This window comes from Papaver somniferum, chromosome 3, assembly GCF_003573695.1.
Source record: "Papaver somniferum cultivar HN1 chromosome 3, ASM357369v1, whole genome shotgun sequence".
In the NCBI taxonomy this organism is placed as follows: Eukaryota; Viridiplantae; Streptophyta; class Magnoliopsida; order Ranunculales; family Papaveraceae; genus Papaver; species Papaver somniferum.
In genome coordinates this window covers 32,599,148-32,622,846 of record NC_039360.1, presented here as the reverse complement: position 1 = coordinate 32,622,846, position 23,699 = coordinate 32,599,148, and the positions used below count along the sequence as shown (strand labels likewise).

Genomic DNA, 23,699 nt, shown 5'->3' with positions numbered 1-23,699 from the left:
AAGGAATGTCTTATGGTTTCTTGGTCATTCAGTTTCTGATGATGATTTGGTTCGTTGTGCACTTGGAGGATTAGGTCATGAATATGATGGTTTTGTTCAAGGTATTTTGGCACGTCCTGTTCTTCCCAACATTAATCAGTTATATCGTCTTATAGCTGACCATGATCTACTTTTCTCCAATCACATAGAATGACAGAGTTTTACTTAGTTTTTTTATTTATTTTCTTTTTTAGTTTGCAAGAATTTTTGTTGTTAAATGTTGAAATGAATAATCTATAAACACAAGTCATTTACAATGGAAGTTAAATGTTACTGTACAACAACTGGAGTTGATTGGCCTTTCAAGTAGTCCAACACAGCTTTGGAAGCCAGTTTTTTCGCCATCTTCTTATTTGCACCTGTGCAGGTATGGCAGTATGACATTCTTTCTCCCTTCACTTGTATAGTAAGAGAAGCAATGCCCTTGTCAAATGATACACTACGTTCACAGACAAAATTATTTCTTTGGCACAATTCCTGTAGCTCCCTCACTGGATGCAGCTTCACTGTCTCTGGCGTAACCAGAGGTTCCAGTAGGTGTTTTATGCTTGCCCACACGACATCCTTGTCATAATGGGAATCGACCAGAATTGCCCCTGCCAAGGATTCAATAATATCTCCAAGCACCTGTTTGGTAAAAAAAAAGCAGGTGTAAGAAAAGATGATGACCGAACAAAATGATATAAATATGAACACATCATAAACTTGCCTTTGGTAAATCACCCTCGGAACCCCATCCAAAAGTTGACTCGGATGATGATTGATCATAACTACCAACAAATATTCCTATTTGTTTGTGAAGCTTAGAGGATGCGTGCAGAATATGCTTATGCAAGCCAGCCTTTACTGCAGCATGTGCATAACAGTCATTGTTTACTGATGCTGATCTAAGGTCAGTTAACAATCCCGGGGACATTCCAGGGTATTTATCATACATGTATACAGTGATCAGGTAATCCAAAACAGCATCACCAAGGAATTCTAAACGCTGGGTGGAAAACAGGAAGACAGATAAAAGATGGAATAAAGCATTAGTAAAACAAAGCTAGTAAAACAAAGCAAATGACATCTCTAATAAAAGGAAGAGAAGAGATTTAGACATAAATGGCTGATATTCCTAGGTGTTCATAAATACCTGATAGCATCTAGGAACGTCCGAGAGATGGTATGAACCATGGGTTAGCGCTTCAACCAGTAAAGAAGGGTCTCTGAACGAGTAATTCAGAACAGATTCAAGATGGCTTATATTAACATGCCTCTCCGGATGAATCAACGGTATTGTAGTCTCATTATGTAGCTGATCATGCTCAGAGAAGAACGCAACCTTCAGCCCCAGCCAATCTATAAATTGTAAAGCTGCCATCTCACCGCATGAGCTGAGATATACTCCAATTAGAGCTTCAACGACATCAGCAACTACTTTACTCCTCATATACCTTGTTCCCTTAATGTATATCTTTTCTGCAGAAATAACAGTTTCATCCAACGTGATACAGCAAGTAGGCTCATCGGGAATTGCCCACTCCTTAGGATTAAAACATACGTTCCGAATAAATCCCTAAATAAAAAAACAATGGTGCACAACCAACAGTAAATAATATTTCCAAATAAGAAATCCTTTTCATTTATTTTTTTTGACACAAAAGAAATCCTTTTAATACCTGAAGTTTGCGGTCACATCCCAGCATGCAAAGGACTTCATTGGATATCATTCTTCCTTTCTTGATTGTGAGAAGTCCCTCATGTTGATTCTTATTTGATCTGAACAAGTGTCGACTAACAGCGTACTTGAGAAAAGAGTCTCCTAGAGTCTCTAGTGATTCCAAAGAAAATTCCTCTTGACACTTCTTTGTTGTAATTGCTTCCAGAACCTGCGACATAATTTCATTAAAAACAAAAATACCCATAAGAGGTCTACAAACGATGATTCTTACGGTAACAAAAGTAAGGCTTCAGCATCTCGGAAATATCAGAATACAAATTACCTTCATGGTTGGGACAACATACTGATTTGGGAAGTGATCCAAGTGTATTTTTTTTAGGCTACGAGCAAGAAGTATAGACTCGACTCGATGCATAATGGAAGGAACCAAGGAGAATGCATACAGGGTACCAATGGTTATTGGAGACATAATAATAGCACAAAGCTCAGATGGCAATTCAACCCAAGCTTTACTGATTTCTACAAGAGAAGGGAACACAGGAACATATTATAATGCTTAACTGGGTAAAAAGGAAAGCGATATTTACGCACATAATACCAAAAACGCAGAAGAACAAAAGTAGTGCCTCCTGACGAAGTCCAGTGTCTAAAATAAAAAGCATGCACACAAATGCGCAGAGAAATCATCTCATCGAGACTTTTGACCCATCAAAGCTGATCAGACTTTCAACATTTCTGTACCATCGTACAAGCTATACTGATCTAAAAGTGGCAGAAGCCAGCTTTCTGAAGGCGCTACAAGGGGAAACATATTTCAAACAAATGTAAAGAGGCTTAATGGTGGAGGATAAGTATATAAAAACCTTTCTCCTTGAATTCTTTATGCCTTAGAAGCCAATTATGTACTGTAAAAATCTGTCTCCCACGGAGTAGTGGTTCCTTAGCATAACACAAGTTGACACCATACCTGCATTTGGTAAACGACATGATCAGTGTGTAACTCACCACCAATAGGGGCAATAAAGATGGCAAACATTAACTTAAATCTGGCACAGGAACCTATCCACACTCACTGGGTTCTGAAATGCTTCTTGTATGTAACAGTTTCAACCTGCCGCTTATCCATAACAGAGTTTCCATCCATGTCATCCAAGATACGTGTAATGCCGTATATTTTCCCATTGTGGGGAGTAAATACTAATGAGTTCTCTAGAATGGATCTGCCAACAACACCATCCTTTGTATGCAAACAACAAACACAACCATTAGCAGAGCAACTATGCAGTTTGCTGATATCACCCTGAACATTTCCACTCCACGGAACGAGTGGGGATTGGAAAAGTGAAGATCTAACACAATCCCAATCAATTAATGGAGATTCTTTCTGGCCACAATCAACTGATGGCAGAAGTAAATAGTGAATCACTGGGTTGGTACCCTTTTTGTCCATTACATCTTTCAATTTTTCCAAATTGTGATCCAAAAGAAACCTAAGTAGAGTGAGTTGGAACTTTTTAGCCGTAAGAACCTGGTGGAAAATAACAAAAACAAGCGAAGAGAAACATTTCCCAGCTACTATCATTTTCCAATGCTTGTAAGATTTTGAGCAAATAATCTATGAAGAGGAAAGAAATCTGAGTTACCTGACTTGAGGTGAGATAAATAGTACCAGAGTGCACTATTTTCACTCCGACGAAACCCCTACGAACAGCTAATTGAAAATCTAAATCCTCAAAATCAGATTTAGAATCGCACTTCATGAGGAGAATAATATCTCTCAAGGGAACATCATATTCAAAATTTTGCTTTAAGCCAATTGAATAAAAATGATACACCTCCTTAGAAGAGGATTCACAATGGCTGACCAATTGGGCAGGAAAATAATCAACTACCTTATCCTCATAAGGTACAGATCCTGCAAATCAAGCAAAATGAAGACCTTTAAATTTTTGATATAACATCTTTGTATCTTCGGCGGTAATAAAAGAAAACTCACCAAATTCTTGAGCTGCAGCTTCCTCCACAACTGATTCTGGTAAAAGGTTATCAGTCAGAGCCCCAATGTTATGTAGCTTCCTGCATGCTTCAAGGCACACAATGTTTTTTACCATATTCTTTTGACCTTGAACAGAAACCGTTTGTATTGGGGAACTCATTGGAAGATGTAGAGTGTAATAAACATCCTTGTCGAAAAAGAACCTGGGAGCCGGTCTAAAATACCTATAGCAAGATGAACGAAGTTAACCGGTCAAAGCTGAAAACAAAATCCTTGATAACACAGGGAATTTTATAACTGCAAGAAAACCTCAGAAAATATTAAGTTTTGAGAACCAACCCATCTGAAGGCAGATGAGAGCAATAATAGTATACCAATGCAACACTAGAGTTCAGAGTAACAAGTGCTCCAGTTTTTTCAACACGGTAAAAATCGTTGTCTTCCATTTCATGTTCACAAGGTGCACATGGCAAGGAGGCATAGCGTATAGACTCCTCTCTCATAATTTCTCCACCTGCTAGATGGCCTATTACTTTAGAAAGGGTTGAAGCATCCCCACTGTCAAAAAAAAAACAGAAAGAAGACTTGAGTTACAAAGATAAAGTAACCAAAGTTCTATCGTTTGAAGTGTTTCACGGAGAGATAGAGAGAGAGGAACACCTCTTTAGAACTAATACATAGTCTGACCCATGCTTTCTTGCACGCCCGCGCGACTGTATGAAGCTGCAAATGGTCGCTGATGGGTCAAATCTTATGACCAAGTTGCAACTCTGAACATCAAGACCCTCCTCAAGTATCTGGGTGGCAACAATGATGTTCACCTGTATACCCGTGTCGGCAGATGTTATATAGCTCTATAAAAAAAGTTATACTAACAGGAAAAAAATAGAAGAAAAACAAAACAAAGAATGACAATAGGACCTACAATGCCTTTACGAAAGTCATCAATGATTGCATCCTGTTTTTTCCTACTCTGAATTTGCAACCCTGACTGATTCCGAGCCATGTAAGCTGTTTTCCAGCAACTCAATTCTGACACTTCATTCAGTAGAGACTGAAGAACTACGGATGTTATAACCCTCTCGACGAATATTATGCATCTTAATGCTTTAATGTGTCTGATGGAAGAAAAAAACAAGAGATAAGAGTTATGCTCGTAGTTAATCTAACACCAACACTATAAGTCTACAAGCAACAGGAGTGCCTGCAGCTCCTACATGTAGGTTTTCAGAAACCATAAGGAAACTCTAAAAACATTTGGCACCACAAGCTGCTTCATTGGAAAAGGCATGGCATACAATTGTAGACTTTTGCAGTCCTAAGAACTACAATAACAGCTTACAAATATATATTTCGACGGTTAAGGAAATCCAAACCTGTACGCAGTTAGTGATTCAATAAGACATTTAACTTTAGCAGACAACAAGCCAGCATCCATATCTTCAGTCAGACTATCACCAATTTTCCTATCTAGACCAGATCAAAAAATTTAATGGAAATAGGCATTAGGAACATACAAAGAAGTAGCAAAAGGAAAGTCTACGAAAACATACAAATGAACCGAATGTCAGAGACAATAATAAGAAAAGCAGCAAAAGCAAAAATACAAAGAACAAGAAACAAAAAAAAAACAATTTTTTTTGATAAACGTGTATTCAAGACAAAGATGCACCAGACAGCACGTGGGGTGAAAAGGCCCGAAACACATCTCCACTGAAAGTTCTCATAACTCTCTCAACGTTCCCATCTGTGTTACTCTCCCAGAAAAAATGATTAGTTTCTACACAAGACAGTGAATCAGCAGCCTGCAAGATCACAAGAACATTATCTTAGCATTCCCAATCGAAATCAACAAATTGGGTTAGTTAGATGACTAGTATAAGTATTATAGACCTTGTGAGCCAGCCAAACACCAAGATCTGTTAAACAGTACTTGAAAGTTCCAAATAATTTTGAAACCTTCTTTAACGCAGACTCTTCCGCTTTCTCGTCAAGTTGTAACTCTTTCAGAGAATTTACAATCTACAAATAGAAATAGAAGTTAGACAGCGCATTCAAAGGCGTAGCTAAGAGAAATGAGTCCCTTTTATGAAGGAGAAATATACCTTGAACTTTGCTTGCTCCAAGCTACTGGCAAGTGTGAAAGACAGCGCATATGGCATATCCACATGTTCATAAAACCTCAGTTTTGTAGTAGCAAATGGTACATACGCAGCCAAATTGGACTCATGAGAAACAGTGTAAACCTTCAGCCAAAATTAGCAATGTTTCTTTAAGTACGTCCACAAGTATCACAGATATTGTATGTACATACAACTTAAACAAAATCTCCAAATGACCAGTGATGACACACTAGGCTACTGACGCGTTTAAAAGCATAATGATTCTAAATCCTTTTTATTAATAAAGGGTAATAAAGTTACTAAGAATGTTCTGGCAAAAGAAGATAGAGAACATACCTTTGAGTTCATAAGACGCTCGAGTTCAAGTATTTGTTTCCCATAGTTAATGGAGCTTGATCCTGAAAGCAAAACAGAAAAACATCAGCCTAAACTCTGCATTTTCAGTATAGTAATCGTTCGAATAAAGCAAAGATGCCATATAGATATTTACTCTTACTTTTCATTTAACACTGCATAAGTTCTTTTCTTGAATTCAAAATTTAGTAATACAAACAATTCAGAAAAAGAATGTGAGAACACGAAACAACAATTTGAAAACCATAATAGGGATAGCAAACCAAACCCCACGATTCAAGAAAGCTACAATTACATTGGGTTACCTTTGGTATTGATAAGGGAGGCAGTCATTCCAAAAATTCTAGGAACCAGATTGGACTGTGTATGCAGAAGCGGATGGTAGAATTCCTGAAAATTCAGTAAATGAAAAAAATATCACCCAAACTTGTCCAAAAATTTAGAATCCTCAAGGCAGTAATATAACATAACACCTATTCTCATTGATGAGATATGTCAATGAAAACTACAATAAGTACTACCGTGGAACTACTATACTACTTACAGTCATGATACAAGCATAGGCGTGTTTCCCTCTTGCGTGATGACATTCATCGAATATCAATAGCTTAATTACATCTAGCTTCAGAAAGCTATGACGCAGAGCATCAAGTAAAATCTGGGGTGTCATCACAAGCAACTGCAACCCAAAAACCGAATCCCAATTGGTTTTCACTCAAGGAGACAAAATGTGAAACTATGAAAATCGAGACTGTTTTGTTTGTTCTAAAACCATACTAATCGTCACCTCATGTTTCTGAATCTCTTTCTTCCATGTGGCAGCGTCCCAAAAATCCACCCCCAAGTCTCCCCAAAGTTTACCCACTTTCAAGTCAGTGTGCCGCTCCACAGCCCTTGCTTGCTGCACATTTGAGTAACATATATAAATCAAATGCAACATAACACACATAAAGCACAAAAGATAGGAAGTATAAAGATGTGTACTTGTGTGACCAATACAACTGTAGGGACTAAGAACACAGAGATATAGTGATGTTGAGACGACGATGATAAGCGTTTTCCGAGAAGGTAAGAGTAATTGCGAAGCAACATAATCGCAATCAAAGTTTTCCCTGAACCAGTCTCTAGAAATACAATCGTGTTCTCCCTCATTGCTTTCTCTAATGCTTCTAATTGATAACTGCATCATCATCCCCACAATTAAAATCAATTTTCACACATTGAAAATATCAAATTCAAATTCAAAAAAAGAAAACAGAAAAATCCAATCCAATCCAACATGATTAAACAAAGGAACTTACTTTCTAGCAAAAGACTGAGGATTTTCATCATCACCACCATGAGGCTGGAGATGGGGTTGCTGGGGCTCCGGATTTAATACCCTCCGATGCTTAGTTATAGGCTCTGCTGCTGCATTATCTTCTTCTTCCTCATCATCGCTTATAACGATCACCACATTATTTTTTTCTCCCATTGATAACTTGGATTAATCTCTTCTTCTTCTTTTTCCTTTCAATTTCTGACTGTGATGATGATCACTGTACACAGTAGAACTTCTTAAATAAACAAATGGAGATACTTTGAATTCTTATAAGTTCAAAAGAAAAAGTGGTTTAAAGTTATTCCTCGTTCATGTTCTTGGGAACCCACACGGATAGACTCTTTCTTGTCTTTTGGAATCTTAAATTCCTTTCCCTGAAAGGAAGCTAAAAGGATTAGCACGTACAGGGAAAACAAGAATTCTATAAGTCAGTAAAAAGGAAGGGATTTTGGAACGACTGGAAGTAAAGAAGGATCAGAGACTTCCCAAGAAGTAGAAAAAAGGATTTTAATGCCGTAAATAAGGGAAACTGATAAGTATAAATGAAAACTAATAAAAAACTGCTCAGTTTTCTATTTTTACACATTCCTATACGGAGAGAGATAGATAGGTCATGCCTTTAAATCACTTTGCAGATCCCACGTCATGTTTATTTGAATTCATTGCTGGATTTGACATTGCAAGAGGTTGAAAATATAACCAAGAAGAGTGCTAAGATTCCAGAAGCAGTCAGAAACAAGAGTTTTTTCGTTTTTTTGTGAGCTTTCAGATTCTAGAAATCATTTTGAGATTCTCTGTCGAAATTGATTTTTCGCTTATCCCCAGATGTGCTTCCAAACGTGTTATTGACACTCTTAAAAACCCTGGTTAAATTGGGACATATGCCACTTAATTGGGGTCTATGCCATTTAATTGGGGCCTATAGTTACATGACAAAATAGGATCATTAAGAAGTAAAACATGGAAATCCCTTATCCATTATTTTTGTTAATGCCTCATATGCCCTTGTTCAAATAGTGTTAATCCGAAAAATTAAAAAGTTTTTAATCAAGTTAGTTTTTGGATTAACTATGAATCACCAATTGTAAAAAATTTAATTTTTTTTCAAAAGACTCGATCCAGAATCGGTTTATGTTAGTGCATTTGTAAACCGATTATGGGTTGGGTTTTCTGTAAGTTACGATGTAAACCCAGAATCGGAGTTTGATCAATACCCACATAGACCGATTCCTAAAATCGGGTTTTTGTAATGCACATGTAAACAGATTCTTAAAGTTACAGAATTTTTTTTCATGACAATCGGATTACATATATATACATGTAATATGATTCTTAAAGTTACAGAACTTTTCTTCTTAGGAATCGGTTTTTATATATGTATCGTATAAACCGATTCTAACAAAAAAAAAACACAGGAAAACAATTATCTCTTCCAAATCGGGTTATGTGGGCATTAATGTAGACTGATTCCGGTTCAATTTCCTCCGACAAGAATGCCATCCAGGACAATCGGTATTTATGGGCATAAACAACAACCGTTTCTAACTGAAATCGGTTTACAAATGCATTGACGTAGACCTATTGTTATAAACCCAAAAAACTTTGATTTAAAAAAATTGGATTGTTTGGGTGATTACATGTTATTGAAACCTACTCTAGGGGATTGGGTTAATAGAAAAGTATTTGATTCGAGCTAAAACGAAAAATTACCTATTTAGTGAATTTGGTGATTATCAACAATGTTTTTGATTTTAAATTCTTAATTTTGATGGAAATGGAAGTGATTTTGATTTGATTTTTAGTTTTTTTTTCTTTTGTTATTAGGATTAAATGAGGATAAATTGGTAGTATTAAAATTTCATAGAGGGTAAAATGGTAGTTTCATCAAACTTAGACACCCCTTATCATTATCTATGGGGTGGATGAAAAAATCCATAGGTCCCAATTAAGTGGCATAGGCCCCAATTTAGCCAGGTTTAAAAAGGAGATGGGAATTGAAATATCTCGCTAGTTTTGTCTGGCTTAATTGGGGTATACCCAGATTAATTGGGGTATACCTAATGAGACAAAACTTGGGTCATTTTGAAGTAAAATAGGATACCCCTTAACCTTGTATTTTCGAAATGGCTAATATACCCTTGTTTAATTAACACTAAAAAATCTGATTAGGTTAATTAATTGAGTTTAGATTAAAACTTATGAGTAAATTAAAACTTATGAATTTAAGTTATGAAATTTTGTTTTCGATTGAACTCATGTGGGAAGATTTTTGATGAAAAAAATTTGTTCTGAAAAAAGTTTTTGCAACGGAAATGAAAGCATACTACCCAAATACTTCTGCAAAGGGGATTGCAAAGCTGATGATATATGAAATCATACTCAAAATTATAGAAGAAATCAACAATTTCAGTTCTGAAACCATGAAAAGTCGTCAAGGTCGACGAATGAAGAAGATGTCGATTGTACTTTGGCCGACAAGGTCGTCGAAAGAAGAAGATGCCGACTATACTTTAGCCGACAAGGTCGTCGAATGAAGAAGATGCCGACCCTTTTTTTTTGACACACGGGATATTGTTGTAAATGCTTCACTAGTCGGCATCTTATTGATTTCTTACCTTGCCGACTAACTTATAGTCGGCAAGGTCGACAAAAAAATACCTTGCCGACTACAAGATTTTTGCGATACAGAGAAAGGTGTTATAAATGCATGATTAGTCGGCAAGGTATTAATTTCATAACCTGCCGACTAAACTATAGTTGGCAAGGTATAAGGATGAATACCTTGCCGACCTTGTAAATGCTAAAGATATGAAAAGTCGGCATGATATTCAACCTAGGAAGCTGCCGATTACTATTGGTCGGCAAGGTCGACAAAAAATACCATGCCGACTTTCAGCAAAAATGTTGAATCATGAGGTATTTGATATTGGGTATGATTTTGTACCCAATCTCAAAACTCGTTTTTTTTTTTTTTGTTTCATTTTGATTTTATTTTGATTTCATCATGTTGAGATTTTGAAATCATACCCAATCTTAAAGAGATTTTGAATTTTCTTTGACAGGTTTTAGGTTTTAGTCGGCAGGGTTTAAATTTGGTTGAAAATAGTTAGGACAAATTGGTCTTTTAACATCTTTTAGACACCCCTTAACACACTACCTTGGATGAGTTTAAAATTGGTATACCCCAATTAATTTGGGTGTACCCCAATCAAGCCAGGTAGTTTTGGGCCTATAAGAATTATTTGACGCCCATCATTAAAAGATAAAATAAGGCATTTTTAAGTAAAATGAAAAACTCTTATCCAACTATTTTCCTTAATGGATAATTTATTCATGGTTAATTAGTATTAATTCTGAGGATTTATAATGTTTATTCTTGCCAACCATCAAGTGGTCTGATGGTTGGCATGCTCTCTCCCACTGCGGAGGTAGGGGTTCGAACCCCTTAATTGTCAGAAATAACTCCTAAGAGCAAGGGCTATGGAATTAGTGTGAAAAGCACTCATTCACAGCCATAATGAATGAGGGACTAGGTGAAGGTGGGGTTTGCTGACTATGGGTAAGCAAAATAAGTACACACTAGGCGGTAAACTTTCAGCCTCCTAGGTATATATTCTGTTTTTGTATTATTTATAAAATATTTGCGGGGCCCGGTAAAAGAGTTAAACTAAATTAAAAAAAACTAAAATATATACTTAAAAGGCTAAAAGTATGCCGCTTGGATATATTTTTTCCCAAGAGGCTAAAAGTCTGTTGATTAGTGTCCATTGTCGCCCACTCATTCGATCCAATGAGTGTGTGAATGATTATTGATGAATGAGTGAGTGATAGTAGCATCAAATTTGATCAAATCCAGTGAGACTCATTCATACAGGAATGCAATCTCGATAAACGTATCGCCATCCTTTGATGGCACAAATTACTTACGATGGAAAACTGTTATACGTTCCTTTCGACATGCGCGTGACTGTCAGACATGAGAACTTGTAATAATATGGTACGATCCTCTGACATTTGTTAGAGATGGAAACGTTGTTGCGAAGGATTTAGCATAATATAGTACAATCGAGATAAATGCTGCAAAACATAATTCTAACGGGTTAAATGATATTATCCACGCCATAAGCCAAGATCTTCAGCACTATCTGACCTCGTGCACTAAGTCTAAAAAAGCTTGGGATATCTTAGAAACCGAATTCAAAGGAGATACTTCAAAAAAAAAAAAGCTTTCAAAACCTAAATTCTTACTAGGAAAATCTTATTAAGTCTGATGAAGATTCGTTTGATGAGTTTAATCAAAAGGTTTCTGGAATTATTAATGCATGTTATGCGTTAGGGAAGACTATTCCCCAAAAGGACATTGTGTTGAAAATTCTCCGATCTTTACCAGCAAGATACGAGTCTAAGAAATATTTCATCATGGAAGGAAATAACATTGCAACACTTTCCAGAAATACCTTAGTTGGAAAGTTAAAGATCTTTGATCATGAACTGCAATCCAAAGCCGGAAAGGATATTGCGTTCAAGGCACTGAAAAACACTGGAACTCTTAAAAGTGAAAGTGTTGACAACTTTGTGAACAATCTTACTGTTCCTGAATTTTCATATGAAGATCTTGATAACTCAGTTTCATTTATCACAGGACAGTTTAGAGAATTTCTTAGGAAGAGAAATAAACGGTTCACCAGAGAAAATCCTCATACGTCAGCTAACCCACATAATCGTATTTCTGTGAAAAATAAAGACTTTAACGATGATGACGATGAGGATATGCCACAGTGCTTCAAGTGTAAAGGGTTCGGACACTTTGCTAATGAGTTCCCAAATCGAAGGAAATACACAGGAAACAAGAGTTTGGCTGCAACGCCTGATGAAACATCTGATCATCATGACTCTGAAGAGGATGATGAATCAAGTGTAGAACTCTTGGGTGAAATTATCAATTCTGATGAATGTATCTATACTCAAATCAATCTTGATAATTTGGTTGATGATTCTTCTTCAAATTCATTGGAGGATGTGATGGATTTTTCGTATACCAATGAAAACTCTGTTAACGTTTCAATTACTCTTTGTTTAGCTTCTAATGTCGTTCCTGGATCAATTTCCAAATCGACATGTCCTTATTGTACCATTGATGGTCACGGAGTCACACAATGTTTTAAATACAAACACAAACTAAGGTATGTCAACTAACTGCAACGGAGGGCTAGTCATTTGGAAAATACGCTTAAACTTGTTTAAAAGTCCAATCACGGGGTACGTAAAGTTAATTCTTTTTCTCCTAAAATATTGAATGTTTCAAAGGAAGAGGTAAAATCTCAAATGAAAAGAAGAGTCAAGGCTAAACGTTCGGTTACGAATGATACTACAAATTCCATGCAGGAACCTAGAGGTGAGCACTATATTGCACACCTCAACACAATTTAATTGTGTTGAAGAGTACATCTTGTCTCATATACCCTTAAAAGAGAAAAGAACTGTGCACATTATGGCTTTAGATCAAATTTGAATATTATTACTTGAATGTCCATCTTTAAATGTTCGTTGATAGAATGAGACTACTTACGTTGTCTTGCCATCTCTTAAGAAAATAACAAAATTTTGTTGTTGAGACTTTCTCCATCAATATAGTCCAGGATAATTAGATCTGGTCATAAATCGGTTACATAACTGATTATATGTAAATATATTCTCATGAGTGTCATTTTTGATGCAACCACTCTGGATATCGACATTTCGATATAGTAAATAATGAAAACTAAGGTTTTGATAAATCAATCAACATGCTCATCTTAATCTATGTCTCAAGTAATGCTATTGAAAAATTTGATCTATGTGGAAACTTAAGGAAGGATAAAAGTGACATTTCATTCTTCTTAGGTTTAATGTATTTTTCTAGTTGGTGAACTATTATTTTTCTGAAAACCCTACATAGTAAATATGTTCTTCATTAATATCCATATCTCTTTCATAAGAAGTTCGCTTGTTGAGAAATATATTTGTGCTTTCACAAATCCATTTTATTCTTACGAATCATGGAGACTCCAAGCACAATACCTTCTCGCGAAATCTATATTCCGATGGTTGTTGATGTTCATCCAACAAGAAAGGAACAAGAGATGTCCCATCCTTTTGAATCATCTCTTAAAAGGAAAAGGAAGAATACGAAGAAAGCAAGAGTTTACCGCTCCAATCAGCAAAGGTTTACAACTCTTCTTGAAGAACTTAAGAAAACCAAGAAGGAGGTACAAGGAGTAAAAGTGATTCTACAAAAAACTTTTGACTTCAAGAAGCACTTGTCAAATAATAGCCTAACAGGTTTGCAGAAGTTAACTCTTTTATTCATGAACCTTATGTTCATATGCCTGTTGTTTATAAGGAGTTCGGGGATGATAAAGAATTTTTCAAATATTTTAAATACTAAGAAACTTCTTGTGAGAATTTATTCTTGTGTTCAAGAAGGATAATTAGGGTTTGGTATATAATATATTGTGATTACACAAGTTAATTCCAACGATTTTCATCTTACATGTTTTTAGATTTATTTAAAAACATTAACGATATATCTTGGTTTACCAAGAGTCTGAGAAGGGATTTTTCCACTACGTTGTGCCTTAAATTGGTCAATTTTACTTCCCATAACACCCATCTGCTTACAAAGCTCATTAACTACATTACCAGTTTTCTGCTAATTTATCTCTGCTAGTTGTTGATTCTGTTGTACCACGAACAATTATAATCTTCATCAAAGTAAGTATTTTTGGTAATTCTTAGTTTTGAGTTGTTTGTGGTTGTTGTACTAGCTAGGATGGTTATAAACATGATATGAACTTGTAGCTTGCTTGCAATCATAATTAAAGTATGGCTGGTCTCTCCATCCTTGATCATAGGTGTTAGAGTAAGGATCATATTGTTATGTTTGTTGGCTTGAGAAAATAACATTGACTTTCTCTACATGCTTGTAAGCTTGACGTGATAGTTATACCACTCATGATGAAGATTCAGTAACAACAGGCATGGATGGTTGGTTGTTGCGACGAGAGAGTTATAATGGAGAAAATGATGGAATACTTGAGAAGAAAGAGAGTTGCTTTTCTATCTGAAGACTTTCCCGACCGGTACTGAGTGGATAGTAAATGACGCGTCTGCCTTTAAAAATTCTTTGCTCTTCCATACCTTTTGCAACTTTATCCTTCATCAAACGCTCATAATTCCTTCATACGTGGTCGGAATGACCCCATTCTTTTGTCAATGTCTTCGTTTATTTGTTCTCTTTAAGATTATTTGAAGAAATCTTGTATTTGAACGAGTTCCATTTTGTTTTGGATGATTCACCTAATAAAAGACATAAAATAGAAAACTAATAATAATACAAGGTAATTCACATAAAAACTAGCAAATAAGTGTAAGAAAACAATACTGAAAATGTGTAAATCATGTACCTATCAGTAGTTATGTAGTTGTAATAAAATGGCCAAGTCATTGGTGCAATGGTTATCCACATATAAGTTGCGTTGTGGTGGAGTTTTGATAAGTAGTATGAAGCTGAGACACTAGTTCTGGTGAATGAATGCAGATTGTGGTGAGTGTCATTGCCTTGGTGTGATTTAAAAGGAGTGTAATACATCTCTTTTTCTATCAATTGGTGTGAATTTCTGCGGGAGTAGTTAGTTAGTTGATGTTTTATACTCATTTTCTTTGGTGCTGGTTTATTTTTGAATAAGGTCACCCATGTGTTTGGTTATTGCCTATTTGCATTAAGTGTTTCATCCTCTCATTGAACTCTGCAGATATTTATTAACCAAAGGTTTATATAGGCCAGTACCAAAGGCAATAACCACTTAGGCGAACGCCTAGATTCCTCGACAAGAAGATCCCCAAAAATTGTTACTTCATCTGTTAATTTTCGTACCAATTTGACAAAGTCAATCTTTTAAGAGGAATATGGGATTTCCTAGACTACCCTTAATTATTTACAATTTTATCTTCGTAAAAAAAATTATTACGAACAATTACCTAACTCTATGTTAAATAAGAAATGAAAAAAAAGAACAAAAGATAGAGTAAAATTTGGATTAGTTAAGACTTTCATCCCATATGAAATGATTATATTCATGGAGAAACTTTACAATTAAGGAATTTAACATCTGCATCCGAAGTTAAAAGAAATTTTAAAAGGAATGAAGATAAAAGTAATAAAGAAATCAATCATATTTGTTTCATATTCAAACAAATATTATTTATGGTTGTAAATGGGTCATATTGAAAATGAGTTTATAACTAAAGTAAGGGTATATTTGAGAACTTATTGAGAAAATACGGCTATAAACAGAAGCAGTGTAGCATTTTAATACATATGAAAATAATACAGATGACGAAAATAATGAAACTGATGGAGTACATTTTTAATATTTGAAATAAAAATATTTTTAAAATAATCATTGAATATTCTGAAAAAAGAATTCGCAATATCTTAGTATATTTATATTGTGTATTAAAACTAGCTTAATTCTGAAACCGTGTCTCATGTTTTAAGGACACAATGTATTGGAAAAAAAACTCATTAGAAAGAAAAAGTTTTGAAACAAAATAAAATTAGATATGGATAAATATTCATATGAGAGAAAGATGTCAAAATATAAACAACTGATTTGAATAAACAATTACTTTAAGAAACTTAATGGCTCCATACAAAGATGTGACCTTCTTATGCATCTTTATAATTTTGAGTTAATTTTGAGCCGGAACTAGTTAGGTCATCATCATACCTCTATAAGTTCATGAAAACGCTAACTCACCGAAGCTTCCATATTTTTAGTCAAACTAACTTTTAAACTGTGAAAACTAGTAATTCTTTCAGGACCGTAAGTTTGCATACCCGTTCGCAAACTTATTCAACTGTTTAAGTCAGGGTACTTAAGTTTGCATACCCGTTCACAAAATGATTGTACTGCTGAAGTCCGGGAACCAAGTTTGCGTACCCGTTCGCAAGCGGTTTCAACTGAGTTCGGTCCGAAGCTAAAGTTTGCGTACCCTTTTGCAAACTGTCGACTTGTGACCAATGTACGAAACTTAAGTTCGCGTACCCGTTCGCAAATTTAAGTAATTCAAGTTCTTAAATCGGTTATATATGATTTCATACTCATCCTGAACAAATACATTTATAAATTAAGGAATGCAATCTTTGCAAACCGTGGCTAAAATGTTCATGAACTGATTCTTTTGAATCAATCCGATTTTGCTTCAATTGTGTCTTGTATATTATATGAGAATATAAACATTCTATGAGTAACACAATTAGATTCATTTGAATATCAATTGATCCAGAAGTGATAAGATGAACAAGGTTACGAGAAAAGTGTTCATATTGCTAACTTCAGTTAACTATTATTGATTCATCTCAATATACACGTTTAGGTACGGTTTCCCATATCTAAATGAAGGTATATTTAATTTGTGTGTAACAAGCTAAGTTCATATAACGGTGGATATTGATTGATTTGTTCCAAAGTTATCAAACCCTGATTTGAAGACTATATAAAGGAGAACTCTAGCAACTGGGAAACCTAATCCCCACACCTCCTGTGTGATACTAGTTGTGACTAGAGTTGATTCCCCTTTAACCTAGGTTTTTCCTAAAACCGTTATAGGTTAATGACTTAAAGACTTCATTGGGATTCTGAAGCCAGGCCAGTATTTTCTCTGTAGTTGCGTGTTATGATCTTACTTTATTCTATCGTATTGAGTACTATCTTCTCTAAGATTTGCTCGAGATTTATGTCTGATAGGTATCATATAAAAAGCAATCACAAAGCTCTTCGTCCCATTCTTTGTGATTCCTCAATAACTTGTTCTACTACCATATAGTTAAGTTATTGTGAGGTGATTGATATTACTAGGCTGTTCTTCGGGAATATAAGACCGGTGTATCAATTGGTTCATGTTCACCTTGATTTATCAAAAGACGGAATAAAAACTCGTAGGTATTTCTGTGGGAGACAGATTTGTTTATCAAGTCTTCGACTTTGGGTCGTAGCAACTCTTAGTTGCGCGTGAGATCAGCTAAGGGAATCAAGTGCGTAGAGTCCTGCTGGTATTCAGAGGCGTAAGGAATGTGATTGTACCTTGATCAGTGTGATATTGGTTAAGGATCAACTACATTCCAGTCCGAAGTTAACTTGTAGTATGCTAGAGTCTGTAGCGGCTTAATACAGTGTGGTGTTCAAATCTGGACTAGGTCCCTGGGTTTTTCTGCATTTGCGGTTTCCTCGTTAACAAAACTTCTGGTGTCTGTGTTATTTATTTTCCGCATTATATTTGTTTATATCAATGAAATATCACATATTTTGCGTAGTTCAATCAATTGGTAAATCCAACTTTTGGTTGTTGATTGAGATTGATTGATACTTGAAATTTGGTATTTGATACCATTCAAGTTGTTTCTCATAATAATCAGGCTCGCAGATTCTATCTGTTTGATTTGCTGATTACATTGAGAAATAAAGATATAACTCTTGGATATATTTTCCTTGATTGAGTCTGACTGTCTAGTTAATTCTCTTGAAATTATATTGGAGTTAGTCCATACAGATTGCCGTAACAAAATATTGGGTGTGGTTGTTATACCCACGCTTTTTCACCAAGGAAGGTCTGTTGAGTTATCAATTTCTTGATCTTGGTTTATGAGACAGTTGTATATATTCTTAGTAGTGAACTTTCCTGAATGATGATGCTTCCATATGATTTTTTTCTTGGTATTGTCCCTTTGCCGTAATAGCTTGAATCTTTGCTCTGACGTTTGGATTAAAGTATTTGTCCAATTTCTCTTGATCCAATGTATCTCCATCTGTTATCATCTCTTGTACCCTTTTGGTGTGGATCTAGAATATTGGTTGGTTGAGTAGGTATATCAGCATTAAGTGCCCACTGGTTCTCCCAAACTTTTATAGGGGCTCCATTTTTTATTTGCCAGTCAAAGTTACCTTTAATTAGATTAAGACCTTTTTGTATGCTCGTCCAGATCCAGAATAGGTAGTAAGATTTAGTTGAATCTAAGGGATGAGAGTTTGGGAAGTATTTATCTGGTAGGTGTTGGACCCAAAGTTAATCACGATCCTACTTACAAGTTTTGTAAAGAGAGCTATAATGAAGTGGTTTTTAATTCCTATCCCTCCTTGAGAAACATGCTTGCACATATTGACCCAAAATCTAATGTATCCTCCTATTTTATTAGCCTTATCTTTATTCGACCATAAGTCTTTTTGGATTCTATCCATTTTGATAAGGAGCTTCTTTAGGTAGTGCAAGGATTTGCACCTGGTATGTGGGGTAAGCTTGGAGAATCGATTTTATTAGCGTTGTTCTACCTGCTTGAGGAAGGAGTATTGATTTTCAGCCTTGAAGGACAGAAAATTACCTTTGGAAGAGAGGTTCAAAATTATCTTTCATTTTCTTGTCGAAAAATAAGAGGGTTCCGAGGTATCAATCATATTTTTTATTTCCATTAACAGGACTTTTAGGATTTTTGCTATGATTTTCCATGTTTTGGATGAATATGTGGGCTGAAATAGATCTAAGATTTTTGAAGATTAACCATTTTCCCAGTAGTTTCCCCGAATCGTGAAACAATATCTTGAAGATCTTTTGCTTCCCTTAAAAACAATCTTCGGCAAAGAAAATGTGAGAAATGTTAGGGGCATGTTTATTTATTTTGAACCCTGATATTTTCTTATCCATTGTCACTTTTTTTAGGAGCCTAGATAGGATTCCATACATATTAGAAAAAGGTAGGGAGATAGCATACCACCTTGTCTTAATCCCCTCGACGTGGAAAACTCGATCTTGGGGAGCCATTTAGAAGTAGGGGGAAAAGGTGGACGAAACACATTTCATAATAAGATATACCCAAGCGTTATGTAATTCAAAAGCGATTAGAGCCGATTTAATGAAATTTCACTCCACCCTGTAAAAGGCTTTTGATATATCTAACTTTAGTGCAAGATGACCTTATTTGGCTTTAGATATTTTCTTAGAATGGATGAGTTCGTGGGTTGTGATGATATCTTTCTTTATAATAAGGGACTCTCATTCGCCACATGTTGACTCTACAATTATTCTGCAATGTAGTGAAGCCATGTCAGCATTACTATACATGTCATCGCCATGTCATTACACACCTTTTCACCTATTAGGTAGCAATGAACAGTTGCATAATCTTTATAGACTATAAATATCACACTGTTTGGATGAACAAAGAGGAATGAAGTCTTCCTTTGTTAATCAACGTATGAAAATCAATTAACACCTATCATCGTCACTTTCTATAATTTCGGAGATTAATCCTTCCGGGTCAACTATGATGATAATGCGAACAAGTAACTCCTTTCCATTTACAAAAATGAAGAGATTCATTTTGTGTATAAAGAGACACATTTTTAAGTTAGGATGAACATGAAAAGATACAAATTTATATTATACGGACATATTATTTCACCAACAGGTAACAACGTGATGCAGCGGATATTAGGGAAAGTAAAGAAAAGAGAGGTGTTGTTCAGACTTCAAACATTCTTAGAAATATCGACTATGAACATTGATTAATATCTAGACTTTGGTTTCCCAACTTTAGATAAAAAATCGATTAAAGTTGAACAAAGTTTGATAAAGAAGAAATATTAATTAGATTATCTCCCTTAAACAATTTATGGTGGACTCTTTTATAGACTTGGGGAAAAACCCTAACTTGCTAGTCAAGAAAGGATGAAAAAAAACCCTACACCGACTCAGACCCTAATTTGCTATTTTTGGCAAATTTTGGTCGATCTAAAATAATAAAAGTACTCATAAAATAAAACAATCCGCCTCAAACGGCGACCCAAACAGACTCCTAAAGAAGAAGTTATTAACAAAATAAGAACTTTCCTAAAATAGCAAAAACGTCTGTTTGATGCCCTAAACGATGGAATTTGGCTAAATTCTAAAGACCAAGGTAATCAAAGATTCCTTGTCCTGTTCTTTGGCTTGTTTCCCATCGAAATGGACTCCTAATGATCTAAATTACGACACTTGGATGTTTAACCTCCAAATAGGATATAGCCTGCTCATCTGCATCATTTTCTCTCGGGGTTGGGAGAAATTCGCCCTCGAATTTGTCATCTCATCATTTGAATTATCACCACAAAAAGGCACCAAGTGTTTGACATTAAAAACATCAGAAGTACGGATGTGACTTGGAAGCTTCAACTTGTATGCATTGGGATTAATCTTTGCGACAATTTCCAAGGGACCAATCTTGCGCGCCTTCAGTTTATTGTACTCGCCAACTGGAAAACGATCCTTTGTCAATATTTCCCACACAAAATCCCCTACTTCAAAATCTACAACTATGCGTTTCTTATCTGCCGCCTCCTTATACCTTTCATTAGCTCGAAGCAACTGTTCTTCGGCCAACTTGTGAACTTGTTGCAGTTGTTGAATACGTTCTTCACCACAAACTTCAATTCTCTTCAAATCATGAACAGGTGCTAGATCTATTGGTGCTCGTGGATTGAATCTATAAACAACCTCGAATGGACTCATACCCAGGCTACGGTTTACGGAACGATTAAATGCAAATTCATCTTGGCAAAGTTTCTGGTCCCAACTTTTCGGATTGTCTCCAACCATACACCGTAGTATATCACCCAAAGAACGATTCACAACTTCTGTTTGGCCATCACTTTGAGGATGATACGCACTACTGAAATTAAGCCTTGTATTAGCCAATTTCCACAAGGTTTTCCAGAAATAACTAAGGAATCTTGTGTCTCGATCACTAACTATTGAACATGGCAATCAATGTAGACGATACACTTCTTGGAAGAACAATTCAGCTACCTTCAGTGCATTAGTAGTCTTCTTGCAAGCAATAAATTGGGACATTTTTGAAAAACAGTCAACAACAACAAATACTGAATCATGTCCCCTCTGAGTTCGAGGTAAACCCAATACGAAATCCATGCTCAAATCTGTCCATGGTTGACTTGGAACTTTTAATGTCATATATAAACCTGCATCAGGTTAGAATATGTTCAGAATATGAACCAAAATCTATTACATCGGTTCGCATGGTGTTGAGTAACATACTCCGACGGCTTAAGGCATCAGCAACTTGATTCTGCGACCCAGCTTTGTGCTTCAGTAAAAAAGTGAACTCCTGCAAATAAGAAGTCCACTTACCATGTCTATATGAAAGCTTCTCTTGACTATTCTTATGCCTTAAAGAATCATGGTCAGAAAACATAATGAACTCGTTATGAATTAGATAGTGTCGCCAATGCTTCAAGGCTTGAACTATGGCATAAAACTCCACATCATAAGTACTGTATTTAGTCTTAGCACCATTCAGCTTCTCACTAAAATATGTTACAGGTCGTCCTTCCTGACTCAAAACAGCTCCAATTCCCACCTTCGATGCATCACAGTGTAATTCAAACGGCTTACTGAAATCAGGTAACACCAATAGTGGTGTGGTTATTAGTTTTGTCTTGAATGCTTCAAAGGATTTGTCAGCTTCCTCAGACCATGAAAACTTTCCTACTTTCATGTATTCAGTAATGGGTGCCATAATGGTGCTTAAATGATGAATAAAACGCCGGTAAAAAGAAGCGAAACCATGGAAACTCCTTACCTCGTGCAATGTAGTGGGTGTGGTCCAATTTCTTACAGCTTCAACCTTGGAATCATCTACCTTTATTCCATCCTTGGTTACGACAAAGCCGAGAAATACAACTTGGTCTGTCATGAATGAACACTTCTTGATGGCTGCAAATAACTTTTCCCGACGTAGAGTTGAAAGCACTTCTCGAAGATGTTGAACATGCAATTTCATATCAACACTATAAATAAGAATATCATCGAAGTAAACGACCAAAAAAGTACCGATAAAGGGCCTGAGAATTTGATTCATTATACGCATGAATGTACTAGGCGCATTGGAAAATCCAAACGGAATAACCATCAACTCATATAACCCTTCTCGAGTTTTAAAAGTTGTCTTCCACTCATCACCTTCTCGAATTCTAATATGATGGTACCCACTCTTCCAATCGAGTTTGCTAAACACCTTCGCTCCACACAACTGATATAACAAGTCATCCAATCTAGGAATTGTAAAACGGTATTTTACTGTGATATTGTTGATGGCTCGACTGTCAACACACATTCTCCACGTTCAATCTTTCTTTGGAATCAGCAAGGCTGGTACTGCACAAGGACTTAGGCTCTTTCGGATTAATCCTTTCTGTAACATCTCTTCCACTTGACGACGAAGTTCTTCATGCTCCTTAGGACTCATTCTACAATGCACTTTATTTGGCAGGCTTGATCCAGGAATGAGATCAATATGGTGTTGTATATCCCGGAGAGGTGGTAGCTCGTCCGGAAACTCGTTAGGGAAAACATCAATAAATTCCTTAATTAAAGGTTGAACTGCAATAGGGATACTACTTTCATCCGGATGTTGGTCTTTGCTAATCAACACATACAGTTCTCCTGCATCTTCTACCTCATATTCAAACTGCTTAAGAGACAAGAGAATTGTAGTTTGTCCGGTAGATGGTTTAGGTGCCCAGTCTTTGATGGGTACAAGTACTATACGTACTTCGTTCCATAAAAAACTGTAGGTATTTTTATGCCCGTCATGACTAATTTTCCTGTCAAACTCCCATGGACGACCCAAAAACAAGTGACAAGCATCCATACTAGTAATGTCACACCATATTTTATCTTTATATTTTTTACCAATCGAAAAAGAAACCAAGCAACATTTGTTTTCTTTTACCTCATTCCCTTTCTTAAGCCAAGAAAGTTTATATGGATGCAGATGAGCCTTGGTTTCCAGCCTGAACCGTTTCACGACCTCTTCGTCAATAATATTCTCGCAACTTCCAGGATCAATAACTAAATGACAAACTTTTCCTTTGATCTTACATTTCGACTGGAATATATTATTACGTAACCAGTTGTCGCCCTCATCTTTACGTGGAGTGAGAAAACTTCTTCTTACTGCAAAGTTCACTCTTGTATCTCCTGTAACTACTTCTTCATTAGGTTCAGAATCATCCTCTGGATCCTCTTCATATTCAGGTACCCATTCATCTTCTTCACGGTCGTCTTCATTGAAAAGAACCTTGTTCACACGTTCTACTTTGCGACAGTCAG

General features: G+C 35.8%; 1 protein-coding gene across 1 annotated transcript; it reads right to left on the bottom strand.

Moving 5' to 3' along the window:
* Positions 1 to 226: 226 nt before the first annotated feature.
* On the bottom strand, positions 227 to 8,084 carry LOC113355770 (endoribonuclease Dicer homolog 2-like). Its single transcript, XM_026598719.1, has 22 exons — positions 7,477 to 8,084; positions 7,160 to 7,355; positions 6,963 to 7,076; positions 6,720 to 6,854; positions 6,481 to 6,565; positions 6,158 to 6,219; positions 5,804 to 5,944; positions 5,592 to 5,720; positions 5,371 to 5,503; positions 5,075 to 5,168; positions 4,624 to 4,816; positions 4,359 to 4,519; positions 4,038 to 4,256; positions 3,699 to 3,922; positions 3,346 to 3,617; positions 2,776 to 3,230; positions 2,566 to 2,669; positions 2,025 to 2,221; positions 1,701 to 1,910; positions 1,175 to 1,597; positions 749 to 1,027; positions 227 to 666 (listed from the first exon to the last, which is right to left on the bottom strand). Exons 1-22 carry the CDS (start codon positions 7,647 to 7,649, stop codon positions 310 to 312), a joined length of 4,356 nt encoding a protein of 1,451 aa, XP_026454504.1. The 5' UTR covers positions 7,650 to 8,084; the 3' UTR covers positions 227 to 309.
* Between the last annotated feature and the right edge of the window lie 15,615 nt (positions 8,085 to 23,699).